Source organism: Aedes aegypti, chromosome 3, assembly GCF_002204515.2.
Source record: "Aedes aegypti strain LVP_AGWG chromosome 3, AaegL5.0 Primary Assembly, whole genome shotgun sequence".
Taxonomy (NCBI): Eukaryota; Metazoa; Arthropoda; class Insecta; order Diptera; family Culicidae; genus Aedes; species Aedes aegypti.
Genome location: NC_035109.1, coordinates 184,911,434 through 184,937,219, shown reverse-complemented (window position 1 = coordinate 184,937,219; position 25,786 = coordinate 184,911,434). Strand labels below are relative to the sequence as shown.

The window sequence follows — 25,786 nt, the reverse complement described above, 5'->3', positions numbered from 1 at the left end:
AGTTGATTCTTTGTGCATCTTCACTGACTTCGGTCAGTCACGGAATAGCAACCATTGATATGTGTAGTCAGCCTGAGCTAAGTTAATAGGTAGTATTTTTGGATTGGCGCCAACCACCTTGTTTTTTATGCTATATTTTTATTATTTTGGATTTCTTGTGAATTGAATGCTTAAAGTATTTTTTTCGACATTCAGTAGTCTTAAAAATTCAAACTAGAACAAAGGTTTGGTAAGTCAAATATATTTCACAATTTTGATAATCAAAGAATCATAAGCATTGATGATCGTACAATTCGTAGTTGCTACTTCGTGATTGACCGGAATAATCAAAATTGGGCAGGGAATCAACAGATCCTCAATTTTGATAATATACCACTTCTCATAAACGCTTGCAGAATGATCCTTTTCACTTAGGTTGCTAGTATGTCATTCTGTAGCCACCATAATGGAATAATTTTCAATTTCCCATGGTTGGTCTCATCCTGGTGGCGACACTGTCTACCTGTAGGAAATTCTTTTTTCCCTTCGACCCCGAAAAAAAGCAATTTTCACTTTTCCTAACCTCGTTTTTTTCCTTTCTTTCTCGCCAATCTCTGTATCGTTCTTTTTTTCCTCCATGATGCCCATCTCGCCGCGAAGGACCAGTCGATAAGTACCGCGTCCGGAAAAAATTTCCGCTCCCAAGGACCATCTGGGACGGCGAGCAGAAGACCCACTGCTTCAAAGAGCGCACGCGAAGCCTGCTAAGAGAGTGGTATCTCCAGGATCCATATCCGAACCCGACCAAGAAGCGGGAACTGGCCCAGGCCACCGGTCTCACCCCGACCCAGGTGGGAAATTGGTTTAAAAATAGACGCCAACGGGACCGAGCTGCGGCGGCCAAAAATAGGTAAGTCGATGTTCTGTTGATGTTTGTCCCTATCTTGGGAGGTTTGATCCTTTGGTGGCTGACGATAGCCATGATGACGATGAGGAAATAGAACATACCGTAACTTGTGTGTATTAGGGTGCGGCAAATTTATTGAAAGTTCTAAAAACCAATAGCTCGTGTGCTCTTCTGAATTCAAATCGCAAAAATGAAACCTCGACATTTAAGCCATTACCTATTAAGATTTGTGGTAGGTACAATGATACTTTATGATACTTTATGGGAAGTCGAGAAAATTTCCATTACGAAAAGATCCTGTACCGACCGGGAAACGAACCCAGACACCTTCAGCCGCGGACTCTAACCACTCGGCTAAGGAAGGCCCCCGGTTTCGCTTTTTATGTGATTGAATTCAGAAAAACCACAAGAATTTTCGGTTCTTGATAACATTCGAAATATAAGCAGCACCCTACTGTGTATCGCGATGTCTTGTGAAGAAGAGGATTTTTTCGTTATCCAGTAGTGTCGCGTTTGATAATGGCAACTTTCCTGTTCCGGTTGACACTTTCCATCGGCAGAAGCACCATGTTTTTTCCTGTGGACGATTCAGGAAATGTGCAAACGAGTCCCTTTCCTCCCTTGACACTTTATGCGAGAGTTTGTGTGTGTCTGTGCATTTATGTATCCCTTCGAAAGGTGTTGTTCGAGAGAGATTGTAACAGAATCAGAATGTTCTACCACCAGGTGTTGTACCGTTGTTGGAGAATGTATTGGTGGTGGGCTAGATCCCTGTTCCGGAGTCGTATATAATGTGCAAAGTTTAAAGACAATATGCTAAGCGCTAGGCATCGTTGTCTCATAATGATCCGGAAGGGAGCGAGAATGAATTGAAATACATTTCAAATGCAAATTTACGTAAATATGAAATAACAATACCGGAATGGATGGTAAAATGTGCGTTTCCAGTGAGTGGTTTTGGAAACATTTTGTGTGGCGTTAGAAGATAGAGGGGGATGTTCGTCGACTGAGATTCGTGACAAACAGTGTTGGTCCACCAAAACAAGCTGTTGGTGGAATTATCTGAAATTGAATTTCTACATACTTTTTCATATCTTTCAATGAATAGCCTTGAATTTGTACCATGAAATCAAACTTCGTCCAGTGATGCATTTGAACGCGTTCAGTTCGCGTTCCAGTTCATTTTGTTGAACGCAGCGATCAAGTAGGCTTGAACATTGAGCAGTTCAAAAATATGAACCCGTGCGAGCCGAAAAATGAACGCGATCAGTTTTGACTGATTTACGACAAATTCTAGGTCAATGTTATGTTTTTGACATGCATAATATCGAGGGCTGTATGATTTCTATATTCATGATAAATTTCGACGATTAATACATTCATTCTTCAAGTGGGACCTCCAGTCATTATTATGAACTGAACGGGCCGTTCTTGAGCAACGGCAAGCTCTTGCTCGTAAGTTCATTGACTACTACGTTCAAGTGCAAATTTGGCTCGGGCTCCGTTCTTTTTTGCCTCGCGTTCAGTTCAAAATGCACCACTGACTTCGTCAATATTGTTATGTATTTTTTCGACGAAATTTCGGATTCAATGGCCAACGGATTCTGTCGTTGATCTTCAGCTTTCGATTTCCCTCGATCCAGTCTTTCTGACTGACGACAAACGTTTACTGAACACTTTTGTCAAATTTCTTTGAATTACATTCAAAGAAATAGCAAAACGACCGAATTCATATGAATATACCGTGAAATGGTATCTCGTAGAGGTCATGGATGGTGTTTCTCAAGGCTCATTATTTTGCGTAAATTTTGTAATTTTTAAATGACTTTAACAATTATTCGTGCCTTAGATGGATATCTAATAGATTATATGTAATAAATTGCTATAATTCTTTAAAATGGGGTTGTTGAAGTCGATTACTAATATCAAATTTATATATGCATTTTCCTTAGGATATTACCTAACTCAAATAATACAGGAATTGCTGGAATTATATTCGGATTAACCCAAGTGACCAAATATCACTATAATTCACCCTGCATGCCATTATAGCGCTATTATAAAGCTGACTATTAGACGTATAATAGCTCTATAAGGCCAAAAAGGTGAATTAGTGGGTTAGTGGTTACTTGGGAAGAGGTCATGCATTTAGAAAGTAACATTATGTTCAATCTAACCGTATTTTCTTTAATCTGCATTTGTATTTACAATATCAAACTGATCAATACTACTTCTGAATACGGCATTCTTCATAAAATGTCATTTCATTTTGGACTATCTTTACTCATGCTCAATCCGTTATTAATTTTTGATTTACTTTCGAGACTCGAATCACTCACACATAATCCACAATAAATAGTCACTCGACGCACTTTGGACGCATTCAGCAATCTCCGTCGTCTCACACTAAATCTATATCGCATTTGATTTTAGGCTTTGTTTTCTTTTAGACTTATTCTTGAATGCACTGCTGTGACATTTTCTTATCTTTCTCGATTGTTTTTTTTTTAACATATTCTCAACTCATTTTTACCTACCTTTCCATTTCTCATTTTACAGGTTTTTCTTCTGGCTTCTATTATTAAAGAAAAGTCCTTTTTCATATCTACGCTGCTTCATTAACAGTTATCATAAAATAAAAACAGCCATCTAAAGTTAAAAGTTGCACAAGTTTGTTTTTGTAATTCCGTTGCAAATCAATCAACTTTTCATTGAGAAGTTGATCAACATAACGGCCTACTTTTCCTACCGAAAGAAGCAGTGCTAAAGCACGGTGCTGAAAAGTAGCACTTGGCAGCGAGTCGACAATTGTCACCTCATTCAACTCAGCTCGCTTACACGCCGCACAGAATAAGCACAATTGCATCTTAAGTTTATTCTACGTGTGGCGTGGGGTGAGAATTGTCGGTCTCGTATAGCGAGGTGACAATTCTCGACTCGAGTGAAGTGACTTTCCACTTGATTTACACGGCGAGTTTAGCTAAAATATGATGAACGCTATGCATCTAAACTTGTTCAAAAAACATTATAAGAAACCCTCTCTAGGGTTGAGAATAAATAATGCATAGACAAACTTTGAGCGTTATACAAACGTGTAGAATTAGAGTATGTAAGTGAATGCTAGGAGTATAATTTTCATTCTACGGTCAAACCTCCATGAGCCAATATGTTGCCAATGATTTTTTTTTGCATTTATATACTATACGCCCTAGCTAGAAAATCCAGAAAATTTCCAACCAGAAAAGATCTTTAAATTTAACATTGACTACAGTCAATAAACCACGTCAGCTATTCCACGCCATACAACTCGGTTCGTAGCTGCCTCCCTCCATCCTCGGCTGTGGCCCACACTCGCCAGATCATGCAGCACCTGGTCAGCCCACCGTGCCCGCTGTGCTTCACGCCTTCCTGCACGTGCCAGGTCGAAGGCGAACATAATTTTTGCAGGGTTGTTGTCCGGCATTCATACAACATGCCCCGCCCAATGCATTATTCCAGCTTTTGCTACCTTCAGGATGCTAGGTTCACCGAAGAGTATAGTGAGCTCGGGATTCATTCTTCGCCGCCACATTCTCCTGCACACCGCCGCCAAAGTAACCGACGTTCGAATACGCCGAACGCTTGCAGGTCCTCCTCGAGCATCGCCAACGTTTCATGCCCGTAGAGAACCACCGGTCTAATCAGCGTTTTGTACACGGTAAATTTGGAGCAGGGACGAATCTTTTTTGACCGCCGGTTCTTCTGGAGCCCATAGTAGGCACGACTTCCACAGATGAAGCGTCTCCGTATTTCACGGCTAACGGTGGACAATCCGTCAGCAAGGATCCGAGGTAAATGAATACATCTACCACCTCGAAGGCATGCCGTCAATCGTAACGCTGGTTCCTAGGCTCCGCCCACCAGCATGTACTTTGTTTTCGACGCATTCACCACCAGTCCGACTCTTGTTGCTTCGCGTTTCAGGCGGGTGTACACTTCTGCCACCGTTTCAAATGTTCTTAAGATTATATCCATGTCATCAGCAAAGCAAACAAATTGAGTGGACCTTGTAAAAATCGTGCCTCGGCTGTTAAACCCGGCTCTCCGCATGACACCCTCTAGCGAAATGTTGAACAACAGGCACGAAAGTCCATCTTAGTCTTAGCCCCCGGTGGGATCGAAACGAACTGGAGTGTTTGCTCGAAATATTTACGCAGTTCTGCACACCATCCATCGTTGCTCTAATCAGTCTTGTGAGCTTCCCGAAAAAGCTGTTCTCGCCCATGATTCTCGGTCTATACTGTCGTATGCCGCTTTAAAATCAATGAACAGGGGATGTGTAGGGATCTGGTATTCCAGGATTTTTTGGAGAATTTGTCGTACCGTAAGGATCTGGTCCGTCGTCGAGCGGCCGTTTACGAAACCGGCTTGATAACTTCCCACGAACTCATTAGCTATTGGTGATAGACGACGGGAGATGATCTGGAATAATACTTTGTAGGCGGCATTTAGAATAGTGATCGCTCGATACTTCTCACATTCTAGCTTGTCGCCCTTTTTTGTAGATAGGGCATATAATCCCTTGCTTCCACTCCTTAGATAGCTGTTCTGTCTCAGATTCTGACTATCAGCCGATGCAGACAAGCGACCAACTTCGTCGGGACCATCTTAACGAGTTCCGCTCCGATACCATCCTTCACAGCTGCCTTGTTATTTTTGAGCTGTAGAACGGCATCCTTAACTTCCCTCAAAGTGGGAGCTGGTTGGTTGCTATTGTTCGACATTCCGACGTGGTAATTTCTCCCGTTGCCTTGAGCCTCAAAGCCTGTGCTCTCAGCGCCATTCAAATGTTCGTCGTAGTGCTGCTTCCTCCTTTCGATCACCTCACGTCCGTCTGACGAAATGTTCTCATCTTCATCCCTGCACATTTCGGCTCGCGGCACGAAGCCTCCGCGGGATGCATTGAGTTTTTGATAGAACTTTCGCGTTTCATGGGTGCGGTGCAACAATTCCATTTCTTCGCATCCCGTCTCCTCCAGGTGTCGCTTTTTGTCCTGGGACAGATGGGTCTGCTGCTTCCGTTTATGTCTATAACGTGCCACGTTCTGTCAAGTACCTTGTTGCAGCATTACTGTCCGCGCTGCGTTCTTCTCCTCCAGAAACATTCGACTCTGTTCAACGTACCCAACAATATTCTCGCCTACGACGATGATGTCTGTTTTTATTGTACTCCAGCAGTCCTCGAGAGGGGGTTCGGCGAGCGATTCCTTTTTAGGAAATGTTTGAGATGCTGTGCGTGTGCTGTGGCGAAATCCGGCTGCTTCAGACGCTCAAGCTTATACCGAGGCGGGCGTAGGTTGTTAACGACGGAGAGTTTGGGGCGCAGTTTTACCATTACCAGGTAGTGGTCGGAGTCGATGTTAGCGCCACAATAGGTCCTGACTTCGATAATGTCGATGAAGTGTCGTCCATCAATCAAAACGTGGTCGATGCTGTGATGATCTCCAGATGTATCGGTACGGAAGGCTATGTTGGTGCTGCGAATGGCCGTATTCTTGGAGGCGGTGAAATCAATCAATCGTAGGCAGTTCCCGTTTGTCAGCCGATGAGCGCTGAACTTTCCAATCGTCGGTCACCTGAGGGTTTAAATCTCCTATGATGATCTTGATGTCGTGGCTTCACGCTCAAGCTGCGCGTAAAATGCATCTTAATCATCACCACTGCATCCGGAGTGTGGGCTGTGCACATTGATTATGCTCTTTGATGCTAACCTGCATCAGTATTAACCTAACTTAACCAGTGCTAATCTGTAAATTCTCTCATTGATCGGCCACCATCCGATTACGTGCTTTTGCATGTTGCCCATCACGATGAAAGCTGTTCCCAGCTCGTGTGTATTGCCGCAGCTCTAGTAGATGAATGATTATATCAAGACGTACGCACCATTGATTCTCTACAACAAATTTCCTGCAGCGCTACGATGTCGAACTTGCGGTCCTTCAATGCCTCGGAGAGTATGTGGGTGCTTCCGATGAAGTTGAGGGATTTACGGTTCCACGTACCGAGTTTCCAATCGTTAGTCCTTTTTCGTCGCATTGGTCTTTGCCGATTGTTTCGGTCCGTATTATTCTGTTGACGTTCTTCTTATTGGCATTTACGTCCTCACTGGGACAGAGCCTGCTTTTTAACGTAGTGTTCTTATGAGCACTTCCACAGTTATTAACTGAGAGCTTTCTTTGCCAATGTTGCCATTTTTATATTGGTATACCTGTGGCAAGTACGATTATACTCTATGCCCAGGGAAGTCAAGGAAATCTCCATTACAAAAAGATCCTGTACCGACCAGGAATCGAACCCAGACACCATCAGCGGGAGTTGATTGTATTCCTGCAGGTGCACGAGGTACCAATGATATTCTAAGCCCAGCATTTACCGTGGCGTTTACGTCACTTCGGCAAATAATGGCAGATTTGTGCCCAATACAATTGACAGACTATGAAGCGAAAATGGAAGATTTTCTTCTTTGGTCCATTCTCAGTCATCTATTCATTTTAGAGTACTTTCCCCTTATAGGTGGCCGTCTTTATTCACTTATTTTTGATGACGCTACGTCCTTAAGTTTCTCGATCGTCCCACACTTCCAAGATCCTGCTCCACTTGGTCGAAACACCTAGCTCCTGGCGCCCCTCTTCGTGTTGTACCGACCGGATTCCAGGTGAACATCATTTTGCGGGATGGTTGTCTGGCATTCTCACAACGTGCCCTGCCCATCTTACCCTTCCAGCTTTGGTGAGTTTCTGAATACTGGGTTCACCGTACAGTTGCGCATACACCGCGCCGTTTTCACATACTCCGCCAAAGATCGTCCTGCGTGCACGTCTCATGCCCGTAGAGTATTACCGATCTTATCAGTGTCTTGTACATGGTACGCTTTTGAGCAACAGTTTTCCAGACCATAAGGTCTTGCGGAGTCCGTAGAAATTATTATTATTGTAGTACTGGTAATGATTTAATTTTTATGACGATTGATAGATCTTTAGCATCAATCATCGCAAGTAGTACGCGAAATATCTTCTAAAGAGATGCTTTTCAAAAATGGTTTCAATCGCGTATCAATAAAAGCTTCTGTAACTGGTTCTAGTTCGGTTGCATATCATTATCAAGGCTCATAAAGTTTAATTGCCGTTCCAATGAACATGCATTTACCTTTTGTTTGACGTTCAATATTTGCTGCAAATGTCCTTTACAAATAGCAATGAAGTCAAGTTTATCAAGATGTTTTCAGCAACTTTTCAAACAATCTCTTGAAACATCTCCCAAAATGTCGGTTTGAATGTTATGTTTCAAATTACTTTCATTTAAAGCATCCGCAACTTGCATTCGATTTTCGTTCCCATACCCAAAACTCAAGAAGATTCATCCCAGTTGCGAGAAAGTTGCACTTAACTACGTATTTGACTGCTAGAAGTTTGTTTGTTTGAATCCAGTTGCAATATGGTTGAGTTGTATCTTACGTATTATCTAACAATGAAAACATGGTCTAGCAACAGTTTGTTTGTTTGAAAAGTGTTTATAATGTGTTGCGCGAAAGTTTTTGCGAAAAGTTTAGATTATTTCAGGCGTGGCCTAACTTCGCCAGTAATGAACTTGTATTGTGTAGGATGCAGTAAAGTTATGAGCAACAAGCTTTGATTAATGGGCAATGTGATCGCTTTTATAGTGCATTGGCGAAGCAATTGTTCGAAGATCTGGTGGAATAGTGAGTAGAGGAGAATATTGGTGATCTTGAGGTCGGAAGTTCGATTCTCATTAATATTTTTATTTTCATTTTTTTCTTTAAAGTATTTTGCAACAAATAAGCAATTTCAAATATGTTGCAAACAGACTCCCCCTCTTGCGCCTATTGCGTTACTATTCAGTGCAATTGTAAGTCTGTAAACTGTGCTACTCGGGATTCCTTCAATATCCTGAAAGATTTTTTTTTAATTATGACATTTAAGTGGTGTGTCCGTTGCAGAAAATAACTTCGCACAAGCTTCAATTGTAATTGTACTGCAATTCCTATAATGTTTTTCTCTATCTCCAAATCACGACATCTACTTCCGCGCGCTTCATTGTTCTCCCTTTGATGGAGTTGTTTGCCCAATAAAAGGACAATAAAACTACAAACCATTGGACATGAATCGGCGCTCTGAAGCGAAGAAAACAAAATCAATATTTTCCGCCAGTGTTTTCCCAATGTTTTGCGCCCTCTCGACTGCACTCCAAAGGAAAGGTACCCACATATCTCCTATATATGCAACTTGATTCCTTCCCTTCGCTCCGCACAACAAAGAAAGGAATATGGAAAACAAAAACTTAATTTCAAACAAACTCGGGAGAACAGACCTCATCGGCGAGCTGACTGCTTGCATAGGGCGCTGAAGTGGTTCTGACTGTCTCCCTGCTGTTTGCCCAAGGAATAACAACCGACAACAACAACAACAAGAACAACGGCTTTCTTTATGATGAAGATTCAATTTGGACCGCTTGGGCTGCTGACTGAGGCTCCCGTACCCATATATGTAGATATGCGTGTGGTTATTAAAGGGCACATTGGGAGTGGGCCGTTTGGCTGTGCGCCCGAATCTTGCCAAGTCATTGTCTTGGTTTGTCTCAGTCTCATTCCCTGGGACTTCTGGGCGAGTGCACGATGAGGGGAGGGGGAGGTCTGTGGTGTGTGCGCGCGCAGAAAGATCTCACTCGAGTCTCGTCTCAATCTCTCAAGATGAAAATGGGATACACACGGGAGGAGACCCCAGACAAAGAAGTCCAATGCTTGCACACAGCACGTCGATAAGTACATATTTGTATTCATTTCAACGATCAGTTTTATTTATTTTCTCTTTTACCTTTCTTTTATTCAAAATCAGATGAGAGTGGTTCGATTCAGACGCGATGCCTTATAAGGGCCGCAGAAATCGGAACTGCCAAAAAACCCAATCTTGAGCCCTTCACCAACCCGATCGTCGACTGCCACCGGAGGGAAGGCCGAATTATGTGGCTTTGTGTGGCAGAAGATCATCGGCAGTCTCATCGAAGAAGCAGCACACGGGAGCAGGGGGAAGTCTCGAGGATGACAAGGTCATTTAACGACTTGGCGCCACCTTCCTCATTGCTGAGATGAGTGACGCCTGAGGTGGGGAACGATGCATTCTGGAAATTATGTAAGCGCTATCGATGCTTCTAGGAATCATGATTGGGCGCGACCTGGCATTTGCTGCAGACGATCTCTGTCTAACATGCGTCAGGTGAAACCGTCCAACTGGGGATTTCTAATGAATTACCACATTGAGGGAATTTTCCGGTTGTCCCATGATAATTTCATCCGACATATCTTCCAATGTTTTTAAACCGGGTATTCTATGTAATTTATTAGTTCCGTACCAGGTAGGCAGCTTCACAATAATCTTCAATGTTTTATTTTGAATCATCTGCAGAGGCTTCTTTCTGACATTACAGCAGCTAGATTATAATAGGACAGTATACAACTTGACCGACCTAAAAATTTGCTTGAAAGTCAGAGGAAAAGAAACCATATTTTTCTGAAGTTCGAAATATCCTGCCTAAATCCATGGATGATCCCTCGCCGTAACACATTCCACATCAAGTTCAACAAAAAATGCTGAATTTTTAGCTGACTTGTACCAAAGCGTCCAACTGCTTGTCAACTTTCTATTCAATTGTCCACGACAGCTGCTACAGACTGTCGGCTCACTGCTAAGATCATTAGCTTCCGCAGCTTCCGACAGCCACTGCCCTGCAAAACGGTGAGTAGCATCAAAACCCAAATACCGAACCGTCCGATTCACAGCTTCAACTCCAACCGGCGACAACAGCGACTGATATCACATGATGATGGAATTCCGCCGTTCGTCGTCTTTGTCGCTTGGAAGGTGTTTTTTTTGTTGTGTCGATATCATAGAACTCGTCGCAAACGCTAATTGCTCAATCATTTTACAATTTCACAATGATACTTCTCTCCTTGAAACGCAGCGGTAGCCCCGGTCTCAGCAGTACTGCATGAAAAAAAGCAGTAAAAGGAACGTTTTACCGGCGGCCGGCGGTGGGTTTTGTACCTCGACGTGAAACCATCGACTCACGGAATGACTTCATCGCGATACCTTTCGCGATGCATATAGGAGTAACTGGGCAAATTTTCTGGTCATAAATCGACCATTGTTTTTGGAAATGTTTATTTTTGTGGTATAAATGCAGATTCTCGCTAAAGCCCAGTTTTTAATTGAATCTGGGCCCCATAACAACTGTTCAAAATTTCAGCTATATTTTTTTGGCTGTGAAACTATATTCTGAAACTATATTTTTGCGCCAGCCGTTCAGACTTTGGGATTTAATATGGGAAAACTTACTTTTGCAAAAAAAAAATCGCCGAAGATCGCCCTTTGACTCTTATAAAAATTATGAATACAGATTTCAAAATTATGAATAAAGATTTCGGGGGTAGGTGTTATACTTTATTGGTATGATGAACAATCTCCAAACATCCTATAGCAATAATGCCCCCCAGAATTGGAACTTGATTAGATTTATCATGCATTATTGTTTCTCCGATATAATCAGAGCTGTAGCAGTAAACGATAAACATACTATTTATCATGATGTTTGGCGGATCCTGGTTGCTACAGAGAGCGATAAGTGAGAACTACTCTCAAAATTCTCTGAATTCAACCCCTGATTATTTTTCACCGTTTTCGGTATTGAAAAAGTTCAAACATTGTACAGCATTCCGCAATCTGGTTAAATCGGTAGTATGGTTCGACATTACAACATAACGGGTGTTGCGTAGCGTGGTTACGGAGTATTTCGTAGATCGCATACTGAAAACTGTCATGTTGTTTACTTCACCATTCTTATTCCATTTACTAAGCATAAGCATTGATGACCGTACAATTTATAGTTGCTACTCAGTGATTGACCAGAGTAATCGAAATTGCACAAGGAACCAATAGGTGTAGCTTAGGAGTAGCATGACATCCTCTATGAGACCGATTCCTCACCATGGTTGTCACAGGATAAAGCTTGTTAATGGGGAGAGTTCAAAAGCTACATAATCTAGGTTCACCTAAGTCAGTGATGCGATTCATGTAACCTCAGTTCAAAATTAATTTAAAGAATACGTGACCATATAGTATGTCGGCACAATGAATGCTGAACTTGCTGAACTATTCAAAGGTTATTTTTAGTCATACAGTTGACTCTCCCTTACTCGATATTGAAGGGACCATCGAGTTAGGGAGGTATCGATTTACGGAACACAAAACCAGTGCAACTGCGATCCAAGGGACCATCGAGGTAGACATGAAGACCAACTTTTACTATGGTTCTTTAACTCGATACCGAGATACGGAATATCGAGTAAGGGAGACTTAAATGTACTAAAAAATATATAAATTGAATTGTATTTATGTTTCGGTACATTCACATTGTAACATGTTAAAAATAAAGAAGGGTTTAAGCCGAAAGTTGTATTGACGGACCATACAAAGCTTGTTTAATAAATACATAAGCATAAATTGGCCACGAAGAAAATGTTCATCATAAGCATGCAACGAGCTCATCAGTTCATAATCCATGCTCAACACACAAACTCTGATATTTGTAAAAGCATTCCGATGACGCGTCAAAACTGCCCATCAAGACACGCAAAAAACGAAAAAAAAAAACTCAAATTTAAACACAGTTTAAATATATAAATATGTAAAATAACAAAACTTTCTTGACGGCTGTCACACCAGTAAAACTTGAAACCAGCGACCTAAGCTCACACTGAACTCTTGCATTCTTCCATTTAACTGCACTACCCACTACCGTTGATTTTCATTTCGTTTTTCTTTTTTCATCCCATCTGATACTTCTCTTATCTCGAGCGTGCGTCCCTCATTATATCACACGCTTGATTTTCGTGCTTGCTTTATTCACTGAATCCCATCATTGTCTGTAGCCACCCAACGATCCTGCATTAAACCGTATCAAACCATGAATTGCCCGCATAAGTCTACAGATCCCTAACGAAAAACCCCACTTTTCTTTCTACACCGCGTAGACCCAATACAAAAGCGGATACAATGAATTTTCTCGATTCACCGAAATTTATCTCTCTTGCCGTCCACAATCAACAATCACTCATCGCTCTCTCGAGAGCCAAACTGCATCGTTGCTATTCTCACCATTCTCACGCAACTCACACGGACACCTCACTCGAATTCTCTCTTCTACTCTGACCACCAACAACTGCACTTAGCCGTTTGACGTTTCTATGATTTTCACTGCTTTTTTTCCCAATATAAGGACTGTTCATTTAAGAAAGTGGATACGTATTTTTTTAAGGGAACTGTTTGTTTTCGAACAAAAATCATGAGTTCTCTTGAAACACATGGAAATCAAGGCATTTTCGACCAAATTCACATAACTTTGAACAATTATTGAGCATTCCTCGATAATGCGCCGACTTTTCTCTTGATACCTCCCATCGGGTTCTGCACAATTTTCTTCGTAACTTTTCGTTGTGTTACAGACCATATTTTCTTGGAAAAATCGATGAAACTTGCTTCCCAGACAACCAGAAGTCGCATGAAAGTTCACGTTATAACTCGTTAATTCACACAAATTACATCGAACCCGCAAAACACGGTGGATAAAATCGTCAGATTAATAAGTTTCCTCGCATAGAACGCATTTTTCGGAGTTCATTTGTACATTTTGTTTTGTCCCGTACACTCGTACAAAGTAAGTCGAATCAATCCGTAGCAGCTGTCAAATCAACATTTGTTATCATAAGTTAAGTCGCATACGATCACAGGTTAGTTCGGTAGAAAACTTATACACTCGCATTGTATGCTATTATTCATCACATAATGTATGCACGTATATCGCCTCCACTGTTATACGTAGAAGACCTTTTCACGACATCTTATAAGTGAAATTTTTCACATACAAAGCCTCCAAATGATTTTGTTATATGTACATTTTGGTTGTCTGGTTTCTCTTCCATCCTTCTTAAGATGTCGTTTGATTATTGCCCAATATTTTCCAATGGGGCGTAGTTCTGGGAAATTCGCCATGTTTCAACAAATTCGACTTTTTCCTTTTTGAACTACTCCAAAGTAGCTGAAGCATAGTGACTCACTATTAGTGAGTCGATGCCAGGTCTGGCCAATACAATGAAGGCCTGGTATGCTTTCGGTAGATGGGCAGAAGACGTTTCTTAATGCATACAATTCTGTAATTTTCGCCGTTATTGAACCGGTTGTGAAATATGTAGTACTTTTCATATCGCAGGAGTAAATTGCTTGCAATACCAAAACCTTTTTCCCAAATTTTACTGTTCGGTTGTATCGTACGTTTTCAGGACCATCTGTTTTCGATACAGTGTTGAAAAATTGGCATTTGGACACTTCGCGATTTATGCCAAATCTCGGAACGACAGCTTTTCTGAACACCATTTGTGCAGAAAAAATCTGCGTGTCGCCATGTTAGACCGACCCACCGCTTGGAATTTACAACTGTTTTGATGTCAACTCTTTTAAACACTTGAGTACACACTGAAACAAAATTTTATTTTTTTTTCTTGGAATTTTCACATTAAAATATTAACAATCACGTGTCCACTTTCTCAAATGAACAGTCTTTACCGGCCATTCATTTCATCAACTGAATCCCCATCTGGATAATTTCGACTCTAATGGCCTCAAAATTCACAAAATCAACCCTTCTAGTACTGAAATCCAAATCACCCTACGTCACACAACCGAAAATTAACCAACGAAGAACACATAATCATGATTATGCACCGCAAAACGGACCACAAAAGCAAATTAAACACAAAATCAATCGCAAGCACGTCCTGTTCTCACTACGTCTCACAGCAAACTCTTTACCACTCTTATTCCAATTACTCATGAAAAACTATTTTGGACGAAATAGCTGTTCAATCGGAAGCCAGAGATGAGAAGACATGACGATATCCATTGCCGGCTATAAAGAGAGACCAGCGACTCACCGACGCCCTCATAGTTGTCAAGAAGTTAGATGATAGGGAAGGAAAAAGTCTAGGATTTACCATGCGCATGTCTTCCAGGGATGGGGCACAGGTATACCCACCTTATGTCCTACCTAAAGAGCTTTGGTTTAAGCGCCTTTGCTCGATCACTGAAGCGAGAAAACAAACTGACCCTACCCTCTGAAACAGCCCTTCTAATGAAAATAAGTACTTTAATTGTAACAAACTCACCAAATACGATCTAAGCAAATGATTCCTTTTATCACTCGATTAGTCATCGCCAAAACAGCGCGCTGATGCTGTGTATAAAAAACGATGTTTTCCAAGCGGTTTTCCAAATATGTTGTACGAACTACAGCAGCGCTACCATTGAAGTTTATGGGGCCTTCCTTAGCCGAGTGGTTAGAGTCCGCGGCTACAAAGCAAAGCCATGCTGAAGGTGTCTGAGTTCGATTCCCGGTCGGTCCAGGGTCTTTTCGTAATGGAAATTTTCTTGACTTCCCTGGGCATAGACTATCATCGTACCTGTCACACGATATACGAATGCGAAAATGGCAACTTAGGCAAAGAAAGCTCTCTGTTAATAACTGTGTAAGTGCTCATAAGAACACTAAGCTGAGTAGCCGGCTCTATCCCGAAAGGGGAAGCTCATGCCAAGAAGAAGAAGAAATAGAAGTTTTACCTTCGAATAAAGATACACCGTATTGATATACAATGATTTTCATTCACTTTAGACGGAAAAAGTAAAAATGAACAATTGATTCCGGATTAAAATAATCACTCCAAAAATCCATCATGCAGAACGCAAAAAACGTGACAGGCAGTTGAAAGCACAACCACTCACGGCGCGGCCTACTGCGTTTTCTGAAACTACAATATAACGGGTGTTCAATAAAAAATGTTGGGGCCCTGTTCAGCCGTACGACGCAACTTAGAGCGCTGCACGGCACTGACGTACAATTCCGGATCTTCGTGATCAACTGCTTCGTATCCTTGGCCCGCCAATTAGTTTTCGTACATTAGGGCACAGAGGGAGCCGAAATAAGACGGCACTGCACGGCATAAAAATTAACAAGGCAGGCTCTTTACTGATGTAAATATCAAGTTTCACTGTAAACATGTGACGTCACTCCTATCGTACCATATACCTTCCAGGCCACTAGATCATTTTTTTTCGCAAATTTGTTCGAGGTGGATAGGAATGACGTCGTCAAGTAGCTGTCAGTTTTCGGAGTATATCACCTTCTTAATTTTAGTACACCGTGACGGCACTGGAGCAATTTGGTCGGGTTCCTTTCGGATCGATGACCATGCGTTTCGTTAAATCGTATAACACGCTCGCGGAATAGGGTAACCAATACATTTTGGACCCCCTGGGCCATTTTCCTGCACATTTTCCAGTTTAAATCGAAAGACCAACTCAATTCGCATGCCATTTGGAAAGATAGGACTATTCCGCACTTGCATCAACCGTTTGTACATAGAAAATGTGTTTATATTATCTGAAATGGGGGTGAGACATTTCGCATAAAGACGTTTTGCATAAGGACATTTCGCATACGGACGTTTGGCATAATGGACATTTGGCATAATCAGAATTTTATACCTTCTTTAAAATGCTACCTGCTCTTATATGAAACTGCTTTATGCGAAATGTCCATTATGCCAAACGTCCGTATGTAAATCGTCCTTATGCGAAACGTCTTTATGCGAAATAGGTCACCACCATCTGAAATTAATTTAATTTAATCGGTTCATCCATGCAATCGTTACAACACGTTACAAACAAAATTGAAGCCGTCAGAAATTTTTCAAATGTAAACAAAAACTTTTTTCAAATTTCTGAACTATAAGCGTGGAATTTCTTCGATTGATTAGACTATGGGCAAGCATATTATGCAAACAGTGTCGTGGACTTTGTCGCCAAACAATACAAAATGCCGGGTGTCTAAAATATATAGTTTGAGGGTCCAAAATGTATTGGTGTGTCCAAAATGATAAAAACGTTGCTTCACAATTCATTATTTTCGACGTTTTTTGAATCCTACATGACCGTATGGGCACAGAACAGATAGGAAAGAGAACAACATAAACAGCTGCCAAAATTAACGCGAACACTAGCGCACCTGGTGGCGGCGGGCAAGCTTTTTACACTGTAAATTTTTCGAAAAATGTACAGAATTAGACAAGAAAACCCGTCGAAATCTTTTGTCAGATTTGTACTCCAAGGTTGTTGCAAAAGAGGTAATCTTCAGAAAGGGTGGAATATTCATATTGAATTTAAGGTGAACGAAAAATGGTTTTGCATTTTCTCCCCATTTCATAGATCAGTTCCTATAATAGTGTATTTGAATGAATTTAAATGTAAATAAGATAAATGTTCGTAAAATGGTCTAGTTTGGAGGTCTGAACCTCGGCTTCTAGTGCTAGAATTAATATGAAATTTTCATCGCAGGTCAGACATAGCTTGAATTTTACTTAGTGGAAAATTCACAATATTTTACAATTTTTTTTAGTTACAGCAGCTGTCATACGGTAAAATAAGGCATGACAGAATTACATTAGCATGCAGGACGAATAATTTGGATGGCTATTTGGTTATTTGCAGTGTAGTGTAGTTACTTGTACAAGTGTACCTAAATTTACAAAAACTATATTCTTAAACTTCTATCATGTTATTTCTTGATTCGAAAGTTGTTTAGCTTCGGACACATTTTGACGTTTGAGTAGCCTGCAGCATGCTCGTTTTCAGAGCTAGGTAATTGCAGTTACTTTAGGCGGTGATTTTTTTTTATTTTGATACCATGAAACAAGAATTATTCTGTTTATGATGAAAATAAAAAAAAAAAACAAATTAAAAGGAGATGATCTCACAGTTTGCAACCATCATGATACAATTAAATATCATATTTCAGTTAAAACCTTGAATAAGTCATTTGCCTCAAAATCGTGGGGATAAATAATGATTAGTATAAATTCCATTGAATAAACGAACAACAAGAACAACTAAGAAATGCACACATTTTTTTTCTGACGGAATACCGGAATTCAGTTTCTCCTCCCTGGCTATGAATCAAACATCAGCAATTGTTCTCTGGCTGATGCGCTTTGCAACGTTCCATGGTGTCTGAGGATTCGGAGACAAATCTTTTTATGGTGCCGTAGCAAATTAGAATTGTATTAATTTAATTCAATGAAATCAGATAACATAACACCGCGACAAATGAATCAACCTTGCACTCGTCTAAAAGTTTGCACATCGGACTGACAGCTGTTTTCCTGCTTCAATTACATCATAGCAATCCTTTGTTGGAAAACAATAAGCAAAACTCGATACTGCGATCGTGTTGGACGAGCCGTTGCGTGCATGCGTTTTTGTTGGAAAAAATCATACTAGTCAAGCAAAAACTGTGTCCCTCATCATGTAGAAAAACATTTGTGTTCTATTTATTCTCTTAAACGATAGAGTAAAATGTGCACATGATTGAAATCAGCTTTATTTTCGATATAAGTTTAATGTTGTTGTTGTTGTTGTTGTTTATGAGGGACTTTAACCCGAAAGTCATTCGTCCCTATATAAGTTTAATGGCAAATTCAAGGCAAGGGGGATGGAAAGGTTGATAGTTTTTGTTGCAGGTTGAAAACTCCAGTCGAACGTAAAGGATGTTACCAGTTGCCACACCATTTTTCTTATACATCACAATTATCTTTTGAACCCAAAAGGATCAATTATTCGCAATTCAAAACGTGTCGGGCTTTTGTTGGCATTTTTTTTCTATTTAGGTGCACTCCAAGGCTGCAAGGCTTACTGTGCTGGAATCAATGGCTTTTGTTGGCATTTTTTTTCTATTTAGGTGCACTCCAAGGCTGCAAGGCTTACTGTGCTGGAATCAATGGTGTTGACATAACGTCAAACACATTATACGAGCGAAACAGATCATTTTAGACGAGACTAACGTCAATATCTTGCACTGTTAATTTCCATAGGTTGAACAATGTTTTATTCGCCTACTCATCTTCACATTTTCTTGTACTCTAGGCGAAAATTACTTATTGTTCTAGGATGGCTATCTGTTCTGTGGTATGGGCATTTTTATCTCGTAGAGAATGTTTTTTTTCTTCATTTTGGCATGATCTTTGACTTGGTTACGCTGTGCAATTTATTAATTGGGACAAAATACTAAAATCACCTCCTTAGGAGGTCCAAAATACGACTGTTACCCTACTGTAAAGGTTAACATACAATCCTCCCAGTAACCTTTGAGGCGATGTAGAGGTGAACACGGTCTGCAAATCGCAAATGATCTACACTTCTCCCAATCCCATCTGACTGTAAGGACGAGGCCGACGCCGGTAATGATCCTGTATAAATAGAGACACTAAACTATACACACTGAAGAGCAAAGCTAATACAGCATTGGCTCACGATTTCTCAATTTTTCGACTATGTCCGGTATTAGTCTAGTAACCTATTATGAAAAAATGGTGAATTCTAATTCAAAATGTGCTCAAAACAACATAATTTATGCTTCTAAGGTGAAGATAAATCGAAGCCAAACCTCAACTTTTCAAGAGCACAAATCTGGAGAACCAAACATCCGTTTGAGCTGAAAACTTAATCGATTGGTCACTAGCTGTTGGTGACCAATCGATTAAGTTTTTAGTTCAAACAGGTGTTCGATTTCCCAGATTTGTGCTTTTAAAAATTTGAAGTTTGGCTTCGATTCATCTTCACCTTAAGCTTATACAAGTATAACTGATCATTTGAACGTCCCCAAATATTTTGACCACGACATTATTCCTGTTACTCCTACGTGCAACGGGAAGAGTAGGAAGCTTCTGTTTGGGGTTTTTCTCTTCGATCCGAACCCGCGGGTAATCGAAGAGCCTTCGCGCATCCAAGTAATTATTTACCGTCGCGGGATGTCACACAAAGTTCGCGACAATCGGACATTCCGTTCTTTTGTTTGATGTCAAACGGCGCGCGGGACTTCGGGTTGTGGACATTTTTTCGACGCGTTGCACTGGTCAGTGTAATGTCGTCGGGGGAATACATCGTCACCTCTTAGCATTAGCAAAGGCAATTGGTCATCGGCCTGCGGAGAAGTCGTTCCGAGATGTTCATTTGGTCTTGAGACGTGAAATTATGCTGCGAGATTTCACGCAGGCATTTTAGAGAAATTGCTCAATCGATCAATCGTGTATTCCTATAGTTTTCATGATTTCTGGTGCAGCTTTGAAGTTGATTGGTTTTGCAGTTTATCAATTGACCCTGCGTATCACAGTATTGAAGAAGTCAGTTATCTCAATAAGAATTGGAAATTAGTGCAGAAGTGGTCGAAGTGATCATCAAGAGATCCTTGGGATACAGGACTTTAGATCTATGAACGTAATTCACGGTCTTTAGAGAGACTATACCTGTTCAAGGAAGTGCACTTCACTGAACATTAAATTCGAAGGATGGTTCAAATAATTTGACTTGCTGACCAGTGCGGCTTTGGCTTTAAGACATATCGCTTTAAAAACATCCTAGATTTATACTGCCCATAACTGCATATTTGTAACATTCGACAAAAGTAGGCATTGAGTAAATTGAATACCAAGTCTGCATTTTATGGCAGTATGGGAGGAAACTAAAATTTAAAAAAATTACCGGGAACTCAAAAGTGCTTATTTGAGGCTAATATTTTGTACAACTCATATCGCATACTAGGTGAATAGTCAGAAAATAGTTCTGATAGAAATTTAATTGCTATTACATTACGAGGTTCATTTATAATCTCAATGTGACTGTTATGCGATTATAATTACCAATGTGACAAAACAACTTGGTATTTTTTTCGAATTTTCTAGAACAATCTCACAGATTTCAGTAAGTTGATCGAAAGTATTTATCATTTGATGACTCTCCATGGTATTAACTCCAATTTATCAAAAATGTCGAATGTGACTGTTATGCAGTTATGGGCAGTATAGTTGTCCTGTTAATTTATAAACTAGGACTTTGTTGAAGACCAATTTCAAATTAGACACCTGTTGAACGGCATCCTTAACCTCACTCTAAGTGGGAGCTAGCTGGTTTCCATCCACAGTGCTGGCGTAGACATTTCCTTCATTACCATGTGACCCTCTGTGTCTGCACTCTCAGCACCATTCAGGTGTTCATCCAAGTATTGCTTCCATCGTGCGGCAAGAATCCTTTACGGAATGCATTGAGGTTCTGATAAAACTTCCGTGTTTCTTGCTTGCATTCCATATCTTTAGGCGAATAGTTTTGGGCGTAGTTTAGCTATCGCCAGATAGTACTCAGAGTCGATGTTAGCGCCACGATAGGTCTATAATATTGTCCATCAATTAGAACGTGGTCAATTTGTGATTCTGTCTGCTGTGGTACCTGTCGCATTGGCGACGTCATGTCAAGAACAAGAAGAAGAATTTGTTTGATTTATAATGTACGGTATTATAAATTACTGTATTGCTATTTCAACTGATTATGCATGTTCGAATCAAGTCGATAGCTAAAACCTGTCTTATTTCCCATGCTTAAAAAATTAGCATTTATATTATCCTGAATAATAAACGTTAGCATTTTGCAAGAAGTACGTTAAAATTTAATCAATCAACCGATGCTAATGAACACCGTCCTCGGGTAAAATCAATGAATCCATGTTTATAGATTCACCCTCAAAATAACACACATCGAACCCTGCGGAATGATAATTGAGAAAAGGCCAGCTAGCACTTTTTTTTTGCGTTGTTCTGTTTCGAGTCATTCTCGGAAACGGTTATCCACCATTGCCACCCATATCTCAACGGGTCGGATCGGATCGGGGATCCGGTGGCAGTCTGTCTGTCTCACTCTCCCTCTCTATCCATCTCTTTCCCTGTCTGTCTCTCCGTTCGCACATAATCTATGCAAATTAAATACTTCACGGATCTACGGATTTCGCTGCCGGAGCTCACGCGCCCGCGAGAGTCGATCTTGTTTGTTGCCGACGATGATGTTTAATTAATTAAATTGCTCTTCGAACTGGCTGTTGCAAGTGCATGGCGGTGGTATTGAAGACACGGGGGGCAGTGCACAGCACATTCACTAGTGGTTCGACTACTAGTAGCAGAAAAAGTCTGATCTTCCTCAATTGAGCTCAATTAGTTATTTAGAGCTTAATCAGTACGATTTTCAAATTGTCGGTAGTCGGCAATTGGGTGAGCGCTCGATTGGGCGGATGAAACGTCGGTTGTTTTGGATGCTCATATCGACGAGAAAGCTCTCACATGGATGCATTTCTACAGGCGAACGGTGGTTTTGATTGGACGGATGATAGTTTCAAAAGATCGTCTCGATGAGAATGATTTCTGAGGCTATGGCGCAAGGGGAAGCCGGATGACCAAAGGGATCGTTTGACCGTGGATGTTATTCTGGACTTCTCAGAATACATATGTTAATTTAAAAATAAGTCTCAATAAATGAAGGGTGTTGAATGACGAGTTAGATGTACATATTGTACATCGTATAAACAAAAACTAATGGAGTTGAGTTCGGGCCAAAGTAATGCTGAAGATGTCTGGGTTCGATTCCCGGTCGGTCCAGGATCTTCTCGTAATGGAAATTTTCTCGACTTCGCTGAGCATAAAGTATCATCGTATTTGCCACACGATATATGAATGCGTAAATGACAACGTTGGCAATAAATACTTTTAGTTGATAACTGTGGAAGTGCTCATCTAACACTAAGCAGAGAAGCAGGATCTGTCCCAATGGAGACGTAATGTCAAGAAGAAGAAGAAAGTTGAGTTTACTAAGTTCTCATTAGTAAATTTTTGTGTGTCTCATTTTTTCCGAGTCCAGTCTCTAAAGCGACACAAACATGTTCCACACGTGTTCCACATAAAGCATTTACTAATGAGAATGTAGTAAACTCAACTTTCTTCTTCTTCTTGTCATTACGTCTCCATTGGGTTTTAGCAAAATTTTCTATTGAATTTTCTCCTGAACCTGAATGCTCGTACATATCTCTTAACACAGCTCATGACATCTTTGGCGAGGCTTTACCCATCTTTCATCCACAATTTCTCACAGTTTTTCTTCAAAGCTTCATCGGTTTTGAATGTTTTTCCGCTTCTTCTTCATTATCAGCCAAAACTTTTCGATCGGACGAAGTTCTGGTGTATTTGGCGGGTTCGCCTCCTTCGGGACCACATTAACGTCCTTCGCTTCGTACCAATCCATTACAGGCTTGGCGTAATGGCACGAAGCGAGATCCGGCCAGAACAGCGTGGGACCACGGTGAGAGCGGAGGAAGGGCAGCAAGCGCTTCTGCAAGCATTCCTCTCGATAAATCTGCCTGTTTATGGTGCCGGTTGTTACGAACGCCTTGCTGTACCGCCCGCACTCGCAGATTGTCTGCCACAACATGTACTTTTTCGCGAATTTGTCAATTTTTCTCGTAACAAAAAACTCGAGGCCGGGGATTTGTTTGGTGTCCGCCTTGATGTATGTCTCGTCGTCCATGATGAGACAGCCTGGCTTGATCAGCCACTCACGGTACAGCTTCCGCGCACGCAATTTGGCCACCGTGTTTTGCTTGTCAGTCCAGTTTGGCGCATTCCTGACCTTAAAAATACGTATTCTAGCCCGCTTCTTGGTCTGCTGGACGAACCACTTCGACGAATTGACGATTTTGGCTACGTCTCGGGTGAAAAGGTTCGGATTATTCTTAAAGTACTGCTCTATTATCCGCGCCTTCTCTGGGTATTCCGTTTTCGGTTTCCAGGCGCTTCCAGCGCGCCGCTCGATGGTCTTCGTCTCCTGGAACATCTTCACAACGCGGGACACGGTAGAATAGTGGATTCCAAGCCTTTTGCCGATCCATTTGTGCAACTGACCTTATCGATCATCGCGCCCAAGATTTGCTGGCGTAGCTCTTCGTGTTTCGAATGCATTTTGAAAACTACTTGACAGATCGCGATTTTTTACACATAAACATAACACTCTAAACTACTTTTACCCAAAATTTCATTTATATTTACCCATGCGAAAAAAGTTCCACCAGAACAAAGTGTCGCATTTTTTCCGAGTCCAAACTACAACTACACTATATTTTTCGAACACACTTCAAACAGCATGTTGGTATGAATGAAAGTGGCATTTACTACAAAGCTTCTCATGCTTTGAGATTCTGCATAAAGAGACTACAATTGCGAAAAAATCATGAAAATTATGATTTTGAAATCTTAGGAAGGTATTCTACGATTTCCGGAGGAATTCTTCGGTTGAAGAAAGTTCTGTGCCTACAGAGAGATTCGTGTGCTCGGGGATTCTGGCATAACCATAATAATGTAGTGAATTTCATAGCAATACATACTTGGATTTCCATGGACATTATTGGATTTACATATTCTATATGTGTATAGAAATTCTGATTTTTACTTGAAAATTCTGAAATTTCGGAAACAACATTCTGGGATCTCCTATGGAATTCCGGAAACCTTTTACGAATTCTGGGATACAGTTGGAAATTCTGGGTTTCTTTCATAATTACGGTTGTCACTTACTTAATTCCAATGATTACGACGCTTTTGGCCTAACAGCATTCGGCCTAATGGGCTTCAGCTTAACGACATTAGGCCTAACGGCATTTGGCATAACGACCTGCTACACTCTGCTACACTTATGTAGTAGAACGATGTTCCCATATTTTCGATATATCGGGATATCGATAGTTTTCTTTCGAAATTCATCAATTTCGTTATTTTCTATCGATACATCGAAAATTAACTTATGACAGAAATTATAGAGCTTAGTAACATTTGAACGCACGAATACTAGCATACGATTGTCATACACAGTTCGTTTTTGTTTTCCTCAAAGAAACTTGTACAAGCTTGCCAGGCTCATCAAAATGCATATGGGAACATTATCCAATTTGAAAAATTACACCCGGATTCTGGGGTTCTTTGAGGCAGAGTGAATATTGTTTTTTTAGTCATTATCAATATTAACAATATTCATAAATTTAGACACCTGTCTAAACCTGAACTAAAATTATCGATGTAAAATATCGAATATCGACAGAAAAACATCGATATTCCGATATATCAGAAATATCATAATGTGCACCTGGTCACGTCGTTCAGGGAAAAAATGTGCAGGGATAATCTAACTGAAATCAAAGTTTTTAGAAGGTTACGTCTCAAAAAGGGTGTAACTATGAATATCGATCATAATAGATGATCCAAAAATCCACTCACAGGCGAAAACCAACTTTTAAGCAAGCTATAATGGTGTATTACTAATAAAACGCCATGTAAATACCTCTGTTTGCCCGAGAAATCAACAAAAAAAGCATTACTGCGCCCAGGGGGGACGGACCTGGTGTAGTGGTTAGAACACTCGCCTCTCACGCCGAGGACCTGGGATCGAATCCCATCCCCGACATAGTCACTTATGACGTAAAAAAGTTATAGTGACGACTTCCTTCGGAAGGGAAGTAAAGCCGTTGGTCCCGAGATGAACTAGCCTAGGGCTAAAAATCTCGTTAATAAAGTCAAACCAACCAAGCATTACTGCAGAACGGGCGCTTCTTCTTCTTCTTTCTGGCATTACGTCTCAACTGGGACAAAGCCTGCTTCTCAGATTAGTGTTCTTATGAGCACTTCCACAGTTATTAACTGAGAGCTTTCTTTGCCGATTGACCATTTTTGCATATGTATATCGTGTGGTAGGTACGAAGATACTCTATGCCCTGGGAATCGAGAAAATTTCCTTCACGAAAAGATCCTCGACCAGCGGGATTCGAACCCACGACCCTCAGCATGGTCATGCTGAATAGCTGCGCGTTTACCGCTACGGCTATCTGGGC

At 40.9% G+C, this 25,786-nt stretch overlaps 1 protein-coding gene across 2 annotated transcripts in view; it reads left to right on the top strand.

Moving 5' to 3' along the window:
* The window catches only part of LOC110678676 (homeobox protein SIX3-like), a 217,926-nt gene that overhangs the window by 34,741 nt on the left and 157,399 nt on the right, over nt 1–25,786 (top strand). For both annotated transcript variants that reach the window (XM_021851882.1, XM_021851883.1), the window contains exon 3: nt 640–889. In XM_021851882.1, the coding sequence (XP_021707574.1) occupies nt 640–889 (250 nt within the window). The remainder of the gene's footprint in view (nt 1–639; nt 890–25,786) is intronic.